This window comes from Scophthalmus maximus, chromosome 12 (genome assembly GCF_022379125.1).
Source record: "Scophthalmus maximus strain ysfricsl-2021 chromosome 12, ASM2237912v1, whole genome shotgun sequence".
NCBI classification, from domain to species: domain Eukaryota; kingdom Metazoa; phylum Chordata; class Actinopteri; order Pleuronectiformes; family Scophthalmidae; genus Scophthalmus; species Scophthalmus maximus.
This window is the reverse complement of record NC_061526.1, coordinates 807,209-818,139: the sequence shown is the minus strand read 5'-3', so window position 1 is coordinate 818,139 and position 10,931 is coordinate 807,209. Positions and strand designations below refer to the sequence as shown.

The 10,931-nt window shown below is 45.2% G+C and overlaps 1 protein-coding gene across 1 annotated transcript; it reads left to right on the top strand.

Annotated features, from left to right (window-relative positions):
• The first annotated feature begins 7,251 nt into the window (after positions 1 to 7,251).
• On the top strand, positions 7,252 to 9,772 carry LOC118291957. Its single transcript, XM_035620528.2, has 4 exons — positions 7,252 to 7,576; positions 7,712 to 7,865; positions 7,969 to 8,078; positions 8,857 to 9,772. The coding sequence occupies exons 1-4, from the start codon at positions 7,277 to 7,279 to the stop codon at positions 9,007 to 9,009; spliced, it is 717 nt and encodes a 238-aa protein (XP_035476421.1). The 5' UTR covers positions 7,252 to 7,276; the 3' UTR covers positions 9,010 to 9,772.
• The last annotated feature ends 1,159 nt before the right edge of the window (positions 9,773 to 10,931 follow it).

The following is a 10,931-nucleotide window of genomic DNA, read 5'->3' as shown; positions in this document are numbered from 1 at the left end:
CCCAGCTCCGGATCAAGGTGCACTCTGTATCTGTTCGTAGCTATCGCCCCGTGTACGACCCTCCACTGGAGGTCTCCTGTCCGCTTTTCAATGGGCAGCTTGTACAGAGACCGCCAGCTGTTTTTCGGGGAAATGTCTGGGCCAAAGAACTCAGTCCACCTCGACTCCTTCATCCCTGCCAGAGATCGCAGATTCAGGACCTTAACACAGAGTTGATACAGTTCCTTTTTTCCTGTTGTCTGAAAAACATCCAGGTGTGGGGTTGTAAAGTGCAGTAGCTGGCCCCCTCCCTCCTGCCAATCCTCCAGAGCTGGTGTAATACGAAGAGAGGGGAAACCATACTCACCACCTTCACTCCACTGGTCACGCACAGTCTGGCTTTCAACAAAAGGCCTTAAGGGTGGTGGTAGAGCCTCTAACACCTCCCTCACTACCCTGTTGATCAGCCTGATGGAGGTGATGCTACTCCTCTGTCCCAAGGCCTCCACAGATGTATCTGTCCACTTCATTAGATGCCCCAGTTTAGTACAGCCGGCCTCTCTGAGACTGACTCGCAGGCTAGCAGATTGCAGTGCTTTAGTCTGTATGAAGTTATTATAAAACAACGGTTCTTCGAACAACCACATACCTTTGGTCATGTCCTCTTCTCGTGTGCAGTTGACAATCTGCCATGCCTGCAGCACTGAGCTGTAGAAAGGGGTCAGTCCGGTTAGGTCCACCCCCTCCGGCTGTAAAAGGAATAGTTGTTTGTCATAGCCAAATCTCCCAGCCCTCCTCAGCAGCAGACGCGATGTTCCCAACCAACTCGGGCCACATTCATACAATAGTCTTTGCGCTGTACGAAGTCTAAAAGAAGCCATTTTTGAACGAACGTTGACAAGGCCCTGCCCCCCTTCAGTCACCGGCAGGTAGAGGGCTGCTGCCCGGATCCAGTGATGACCAGACCAGAAGAAGTCCAGGATGGCTCTCTGGATATCCTCTATCAGGCCATTTGGAGGTGTCAGAGCGATTATACGATGCCACAGAGTCGAGGCAACTAAGTTGTTGGCGACCAGAACTCTTCCCCTATATGACAACTGGGGTAGCAACCATTTCCATTTAGACAACCGAGTACACACTTTTTCCTTCACTCCCTCCCAGTTCTTCCCTTGAAAACCCTCAGTGCCCAAACAAACCCCCAACACTTTCATCCCCTCCTTTTCCCACACAAGTCCTCCCGGAAGACTGGGCGCTGCCTGATCTCTCCAGTTACCCATCAAATGGGCCTTACACTTTACCCAGTTCACCCGTGCAGAAGAAGCCTTTCCATAAGTGGAAAGTGTGTCCTGTAAAACTGCTACATCACCCTGATTTAAAACCAACACATAAACATCATCGGCATAAGCTGAAATGGTGAGAGGACAATCAAAATTTGAGACCCCAGGCAGCGAGAGACCGCTAAGCCGACTCCTCAACCTGCATAGCAAGGGCTCTATGGCTAAACTGTATAACTGCCCAGAGATTGGACAGCCTTGTCTAATGCCTCGCTGGACCGGGATTGGCCGACTAAGACCTGCCCCCACCTTTACCATGCATTGAGCACCATTATACAATAATATAAGCCATGACAGAAAACCTTCACCCAACCCAAAAGCCCTCAGTGTAGAAAACAAATAAGTGTGGTCAACCCTATCGAAAGCCTTCTCTTGGTCCAGAGAAACAATACCCCCATTCACATCATAACATTTACACAGGTCCATTATATCGCGTACAAAGAAAATATTGTCCATAATTGTCCTCTCTGGTATGCAATAAGTCTGGTCCGTATGAATGATTATTCCCATGAAGTCTTTTAGTCGGTTTGACAATGCTCTTGAAAGCACCTTATAATCCGTACAAAGAAGAGAGACTGGCCTCCAGTTCTCAAGAAGGGCCAAGTCTCCCTTCTTCGGCAGCAGGGAAAGGACTGCACGCTGACAGGAAACGGGAAGAGAGCCTGTTCTGAAAACCTCAAGCAAAACCAAATGAAAATCAGGACCGATAATGTTCCAAAACTGCTTGAAAAAATCAGCGGGGAGGCCATCGATCCCTGGCGCCCGCCCTGATGCCATCTGGTTAACGGCCACCGTTAATTCTTCCAGAGTCAGCTCAGAGTCCAGAGCAACCCTCTCGTCCCGGCTCAGCTGAGGAAGCCCCTCCAGAAGCTCCCCGCGACACTTCATGCTGCATTGTTCGGCACCAAAGAGCTCAGCATAGAAGGCTGAAGCACATCTCCCCATCTCGCCCGGGCTGGTGGTCACTCTGCCTCCTGGGAGCCTGAGGCAGGTCATCTGCTTGCTCTGCGCTACTCTTCTCTCCAGGTTAAAAAAGAAAGCGCTCGGAGCGTCCATGTCTTTCAGCTTGAGGAAGCGAGACCTGACAAGAGCTCCCTTTACTCTCTCCTGCAGGTAGGAGCTCAACTCCAGCCTTTTTTCTTGCAGGAGCCGGCCTGAGTCAGGATCTGAGTCTCTACTCAGTCTTTCTTCCATTTTTCTGATACTCCCCTCAAGATCACGGACAGCGGTCTTGATCTTAGCAGTAGAATGTTCAGTGTACTGCTGACAGAGAACACGGATTTGTGTCTTCCCTATCTCCCACCACAGTTTTAACGAACTAAAATCAGCTTTTTTTCTTTTCCACTCTCGCCAGAAAAGCTCAAAAGACTGACCGAACCTAGTGTCTTGCAGCAGTTTGTTATTGAAAGACCAGTAGGACTTAACCCTTTCCCCTGTTGGAAGGACAAGCTCCGACATCACCAGATGATGGTCAGTGAAACCTACAGGGATTATGCTGCTGCTGATAAGTCTGGAGCCAAGACTTTGGGAGATGAAGATCATGTCCAGTCTGGCTGCCGTCACCCTGTTGTCTCTAACCCTCACCCATGTGTACTGTCTGGACTGTGGATGTTTAATCCTCCATGTGTCCAGGAGATCCAGTTGTTTAATGATACTAGTGAGATTTTTTGAAGATTGTGGGTGTGGTTCCTCACTTGTCCTGTCCACAGTAAAATCCATAGTGCAATTAAAATCCCCACCCATAATTAATTGCTCCTGATAGTAATTCTTTAAATTACTATTTAACCCATTAAAAAAGCAGACTCTTTCTGCTCCTTGGTTTGGAGCATAAATGTTCACGAAGCAGAACACGGAGCCTTGTATCTCTGCTCTGACCACCAGCACCCGACCCTTCACCACTTCACTACGAGACAGGATGGTAGCGTTTAGGCCTGCTCGGAACAACACAGCGACGCCTGCACTTAAGTTGGAGCCATGGCTGAGGGCGTAAGGACCCTGCCACCATAAACCCCAGTCCACATCGTCTGTGGGAATCGTGTGTGTCTCTTGTAGAAACATCACATCTATATGTTTCTGAGTGGATGTTTCAGAAATTAAACCCCTTCTTTGTGTGTCCCTCCCACCATTGATGTTTAACGAACCTATCTTGAGTCTCCCCATAGAAAAGTCAGAGAAAAGAAACGGACACGACAGAAACAGAAACAGGAAACAGTAACATGAGGAAAACACCAAGTGCTGCATGATCGTCTACTTTTTCGTCTTCTTAACAGTTTTACCTTTTCTCAGTGTGGTGATATGTTTTTTGAGGCGGAACCGCTTCTTTTCGTCCAGCTGATCAAATCCAGTTTTTCTTTTCAAAGCGGCCACAGTTTTTATGAACTTGTCCGTATCCTCAAAATACTCCTGCACTCTTACAGACCTGCCGAAGGTTTCGTCCAGAAACTGGTTCACCTCCTCCAGTGAGTAGTAGCTGTTGGTCGCTCCCACAGTGGAGACGCTGTCCGACTCGGAGTCGTACTCCATGTCCTCGCCTGAGACCTGGCTGGTGGACAGACCCTGTCCCTCCCTGGAGGTGTCAGGGGGGGTTGTTCCTGCAGCACCACAGGTCTGTGGATCAACCTGGGCTGCAGTCCCAGACACCTGCGGGTCCTTGTCCCGACTCTGTCCCTCTGGATCTTCATTAACAGACTGGGAATCTTTTTTACTGTCTGCTTCACTCGGCGCCTCATTGTCCTCAACAGTAGGAACCAAAGACCCACCGGCGGAACCCGCCTCGGCACCATCGCGCGCGGGAGACTCCGCCGCGGTCGCGGCACCGGCCCCGCGCTCCGCCGCCGGCGGGACGCCCCACCGCGGTCGCGGCACGGGCACCGGCCCCGACGCTCCGCCGCCTCAGCAGCGCGCGCGGCGCCGCCCGCCGCCTCGTCGGAGTGCGACCTGTGCGGACACGCGAACCGTTTGTGACCCACATCTCCACACTCGAAGCATTTCAATCTTCCCGAGCTTGCATACACCACGTAGTGCCCGTCACCGTGCTTGACTCTGAACGACACCTCCAGAGTTTGCGTGGGCGAGTCCAGGAACATGAAGGCCTGTCGCCTCAGGGACTGGACGTGCCTCAGTTTGGGATCCTTACATCCCAGGCTCAGCGTCCTGAAGCCGCTGGCCAACTTGCCGAACCTCCGCAGCTCGTTCTCCAGCAGCTCGTTGGGGATGAACGGAGGAACCCCGGACACGGTGATCCGCGTGGAGGGAGCTGACAGCGGGGACACCTGCACGAAGATGTCCCGGATGAACACTCCGCTCTCGACCAGCTGATGGACATGCGGCTCGTCCTTCAGGAACACCACCACGGCCCTGTTCATCCGAGACGCGAAGAGCAGCTGGTCGTGTCCGACCTGCTGTCCGACCGCCAGGAGGACTTCCTCCACGGTGCTGTCACTGTCCGGCGGGACGATCCTCGCTCCCTGCCGGATCGACGGAGGTGGCGTCTCGGAGGACGCCATTCCTCCCGGACACCAAACAAAGACCAAACAACCAGCTCCGATCTCTCAATAAACACTATAAATAATAAAGACTTACCCGATCATGCACAAATACAGATGAAAAAGGACAGTAGAGATAACTGACAAACAAAAGAACATTCAAATCTCCGCGCCACTCGCACTTCCACCACCACCACTCACGATCACACACACCGGAAGGGGAGGAGAGAGAGAGAGAGAGGGGGAGAGAGAGGAGGAGAGAGAGGAGGAGGAGAGAGCGAGGAGGAGAGAGAGGAGGAGGAGAGAGCGAGGAGGAGAGAGGAGGAGAGGAGAAGAGAGAGGAGGAGAGAGCGAGGAGGAGAGAGAGGGGGAGAGAGAGGAGGAGAGAGGAGGAGAGGGCGAGAGAGAGAGGAGGAGAGAGAGGAGGAGAGGGGTCTTACCGGGGACCTGTGAGAAAAAGTTAAATTTCGCTTCTGCTTATCGGTTTCTAAAAGATACATATATATTGTAATGTACGTCACGTATCAACGTAACTGCGCCTGTGTTTTGATAGGAGCTAGCACGTAGCATGCATGCTAACGTCCAAGTGAAACATGGACCGAGTTAAACGGTCAATGGTCTGACTGCACTTAAAGCCACAACGAGACAAAGTGCAGTGAATGCGCGGCGTTTATGAGCTGCAGTTCGGGTTGCACCTCGGATCTGGACAGACACTTAAGGCAGCACGACATTGATTTGGAGCAGTGGAGCTACACTGTTGGTTTGTTGTGCTGCAGTCTGAGTGAGACTTTGCGAATGCTGATCATTCTCCTCCAGTGAAGCTCTTTGTCATGCAGTTAGAATATCTGCCATTATGCCCCTTCAGTTACCATATTTTGCCCCTATTGCTGCTTTGATGAACTTATTTCCCTTGAATTGTTATTGTAGATGATAGAATTTTACTGATAGTTGGTTGGTTGGCCTGCCCCAACTACTGAAAAAATCATATAGAGGAACCACTGTACTGATATATCACTAATTACTTGAATAAATATAATTTACCTGACAATCCAGGTGGTAGTTTCGGTGTCGTGTTATGGGGATATTTAATCACATTTGACTTTGAAATTAATTCAATTATCAATATCACAATGAATTGAATTTGATGTGTACTTAACTTTTTTGTTTCATGTTTACAGGAAGGGAGACATGGGCAGGAGGAATCTGTGAAAGTCCTTGCAACTATTTCCAAGAATGGAAATGAATTGAAAAGAAAAATTTACAGTGTCCAAAGCACAACAGAGCTTTTGGAAAAAACAAGTGAATTTGGATTGGTCCTTGACCGGATTTTAAAATTTAACACTGATTTCCAAGAGTTTACTGATGTTGAAAGTAGTGTGCAGATTAGTAACCTTGACAGATTCCAAGTGCACTTTTCAGAAGCACCTCATCTTCAAACTGTCCCAAGAGAAGTCTGTCAAACTCAGGTACATTTTTACCATGATTTGTTGGGGGTCATGTGTTCAGATTGTCAAATTGTGTTTAAGAGAAGTCAGAGGGTCTTCTGCCCTGCTCTTAATTATGTGTTCAGCCTACACAGGTGCCTGATCTACAGGCTGGTCTGAGGCCTCTGCTTGAAATGAAAGTTCCAGAAATATTTGATGAACTCCAAACTAAGGGCATTGTTACAGAGAAGACCAGGCTGAAACTTGTTAAAGTTTGCATCTCTGACTTGGTTGAAAAGCATGGATTGTAAGTACAGTATATGAACGTGAAATGTTTATGTATTATTTTTGTATCTTTTGAGAGTGGTTATACAAATAAGCCCACTTGTCATGATTGGACTATTTTAAGAATGTACAGCATAGGTGCCTTGAATGTAATTGTGAATGTTGTAAGAGTATGAATTGCAATGGGGGGATAAAGTAGACGTTCTCATTTGTTTGTTAACAGTTGCTTTTTAATCACACATTTGACTGTAAGTGCTTCTCGTGTCATTTTTAAAAGAAGAGAAAAAACTGTTTAAAAAAAGGGTCATTAGTTGTTGTTTGTTTGTTTCAATAGTTATCCCTCCACTACTGAAAAGGTGGTTCTTGCAAAGAAAATCATTACCATCTTCCCGTCCCTAAAAGTCCAAATTGATGGCAGAGGAGAAGAGTATAAAGTTTCTTAGTTAAAAACAAATCAAAATTAAAACATATTGGATCGCTTGCTCCTCTCACCAGCTCTACTTCCAGTCAACAATCTTCTGTAACTGTAATAATTATTTAAAGGAGCAATATTTAATATGTTTACTGTATTAAATCATAAAATGACAATAATATGTCATCAGATATTAAGCATGCTAAGTTGAAATACTTTCTTTTCTGACAACAAAGCTGAAGCCAGTATTTTCTCTTTTGAATTTTACATTCCGGTCCGGAACTATTTGATATGTTCTTTTTTCACTCTTCTCAGGAGCATTTCTTTAATCCAGCATCAGGCTCTGGGTTTTTGGAGATGAGACTTTGCAATATCCGCCGGAAGTTAGAGGAAGGTCAGCGCCGTTACAGTAGACACAAGAGGAGCCGAGATGTTAATGAGATGTCAAGTTCTGTGCAGGATGAAGGGGACAGCAGTGACGTCAGAGAGTTCATCAACCTGATGAAAAGGCTGAGGCCTTCTGCAGAAAACATTTCCTCAATCAAATCAGCGATGCAGAAAACCTTCACTTGGCGCAGATCGTGGATATCCAAACATTCACCCACTATGGAGGAAATCTTGCAAGAGTATCCACGCTTCTTGGATATACCAACACTGGTGGGTGTCTTTTTGTACCCCTTGCTATGTAGATTCAAGCAATTAAAAACAAGCCATTCTTTTTGTGCCATTATTGACAAATTAATTGATGAGGTTTATTTATATTATGTGTCTCTGTCCACTGCAACCACCCAGCTTGATACAGAGTTTGGTAAAATGCATGAAGGAAAGGGGAACCTGTTCCTAAGGCGTTGGGAGGCCAGCATCATGCCAAAGCTGAAAGCTGTTGCTGCCAGCGAGAAGGGTGATGTTGCATCTCTTGTTGAAGGGATGGAAGACCAGAGTGATGGTATGTACTAAATGTTACATTTAATTTCTTAAATTTTGCCACAAAATAGTTTAATATGCTTGTTTACCTCTCTTCTTACCCAACCCCTGTTTCTTATTTGCAGATGAGAATTGCTACATGATTTTGGTCGTCCTTACTCTTCTCCTTCCACCAATTGCAGCAAGCCGCTGTAGCGTCAAATCTGCGATTAAGCGACTTGTTGATTTTGTACCGGTATGTTTGATGGGAATCTTGAGTTAATGTTGATAATCCTCGACAGGGTGTCTGCAGGTCCTTAAAATGTCTTGAATTAAATTTTATGAATATTAGGCATCAAAAGTCATTGAATAGTCCACATTTCTGATGTGACAAATCGTTAAACTTATTTAAGGAGAGTAATACACACATTACGTTGATGCAAGGCTGTCAGAAAGCAGTGTCAACAAAAAAAAAAGCTTAGGCCTGTACACATACTCCAAGCCACATACGTTTAAAACATGTTGCTTGGAGTATGTGTGCAGGCGTAACCTTTTCCATCTTTAATGTCAAATATGTACCTTTTAACTTTATACTTGCACTTACCTGTTGGCAAAATGTAGATAAGCCTAACTCACTCTGATAACCATATTCCTACATAAAATCTACTTCTGTATGGGACCACATACTTACCTGTATACTTAACTGCAATGCTTAAATAAGAAAAAGTGGATTTATTTAAATTTGGTAATCTAATATCTTGATGTCTTAAAAGCATTTAATTTAATTAAAACAGTTCGGAATATTATATTCCATTCTGACAATAGATCCTCTATCCTACATATTAGTCCTTATAAAGAAGAAATGATTTGCATTAATATCGTTGCCAAGAAAGATGACAAAAGCAGAAAGAGACAATGCTGTGTCAGCATTCAAACTAATAAAACATTACATGTACAAAAATAATTATAAGGAGCTAGTTCGCAACATGTTGCTGCTGAGCTTAACTTGACTTATTTCTATATTCTGATTTTAGGCAGGAAGTACCATTGCCTCCCTCTACAATGCATCCCAGGATCCAGCACAGAGCACACAGCCACAACTAGTCTGCATTGGTCATCTAAGGGGAGGCTCACAGCAGTACGTCATTCTGGGCAAGTCAGACAAGAATTGCTATCCCCTTGGATGAAAGCCTGGCATGTGCTGTGGACAAGCTCTTCAAGCTCTACTGGGTATGCAATTTGGCCTACCCAGCCCCGCTCAGCTCTGTGTTCTCGTTCTTCGAGTACATTTATGACTTACCCATGTCAACAAACAGGAACTCATTTCAAAAGTCAAGTCTATTAATTAGATCCCACCAAAATGTACATTTGTCCAAGATGTCAGTCAAGATTCACACAGATAAAGAAACTTACGTGGCATCTTCGTGAAATACATGTATTGTCAGAGTGATTGGAGTTCACACTTACTTGCGGCCAAGATGGTTGTCCAAGGACATACCACAGCATTAATTAATTTGCGAAACACCTTTCTAGAGAGCACCAAATAACAGGTACCACTGTTGCTGAGCCTTCTCTTCAGACCATCCCAACATTTACCGAGTCCACAGGGACCATCGACACAACTCTAGAGGAAAACATAGCTGAGCCTTCTGAGGGTTTTAAACCTCTTTCTTCAAGTGACAGTGCAGCCTCATTTGTGGCAAAAATGTATGCTGGGTCAAATGTAACACTAATGGATGTAACAAGAACTGTAACTTGTGTTAAAGAACTTGTGGAAACAACCATAGCTACATTACAAAATTCAGTGTCATCCGTGTTCAACAATATGGGTGTACCACATGAACATGAACTTGTGCTACCACTAATGGGACAGTTTGAAAGTGCCAAACAAATGTTTGATGACATAGACACTCCTTTTAAAATGAATACACACTTTTCCGAAAAATTTCACCTCGTCAACCCAAAGGAAATTTTTCTTGGTCACAGGGCAGATACTGTGCGGAAACAAGGACAAGTGAAGCATGTTTTGGCACCAGACACTTGTCAGTATATACCAATACTTGAAACAATCAAATTTCTATTTAGTAATGACCAAATGCAAGGTGTCTACTTAAAAAGCAAGAAAAGGAATGACAACATGATACGTGACTATAGTGATGGGTGTCAATTTTCAAGTCATCTACTATTCCAACTGTATCCAGAATCCCTGCAAATTCAGTTGTATTATGATGATGTTGAGACAACAAATAAAAAATCCATAAAATGGGTGCTGTTTACTTCCCTCTACGGTATTTACCCCCAGAATGCAATTCATCCCTAGCTCACATTCACCTATGTGCGTTATTTAATTCAATCGACAGGGAGACATATGGGCTTGGTAAGATACTAGAGCCACTTCTTGAGGACATCAGAGTCCTAGAAAACTGTGGTATAGAAGTTGAAGTTAATGGACAAACTCAAAAGCTGCGTGGAACACAGCAGATAATTTGGCAATACATTCACTGTGCGGCTATGTTGAAAGCTTTTCTGCAAACAAATTTTGCCAGTTTTGTTTGATCGATAAGCAAGAAATTCAGTCGGTGTTTGATGAAGACAATGTTGTAAAACGCAACAGGGAGAACTATGAGCAACATGTTAGGTTTTGCAATCCAAGCTCAACTGGTGTTAAAGGAAACTCTTGTTTGAACAGTCTGCAATATTTCCATGTAACAGAAAATACATGTGTGGACATAATGCACGATGTACTGGAAGGCGTGGCTCCTTTGGAAGTGAAGCTGCTGTTGCGTCACTTCATTTATGAAGAGAAGCTTTTCACGTTAGAGCAACTAAATGACAGAATTGCTGGTTTTGACTATGGTTACATGAATGACAAAAATAAACCAAGTGCCATTATCAATTTGAGATCTTCTGAAAATGCTGTGAGGCAAACTGCCTCCCAAATGTGGTGTCTCTTGCAAGTTTTACCCTTTTTAGTGGGAGATTTCATTAATAGGGAAGACCAGTTTTGGAATCTGTTCATTTTGTTGAGGGAAATCTGCAGCATCATTTTTGCACCTGTTGTCAGTGTTGGGCTTGCTGTGTTTCTTAAGCAGCTTATCATAGATCACCA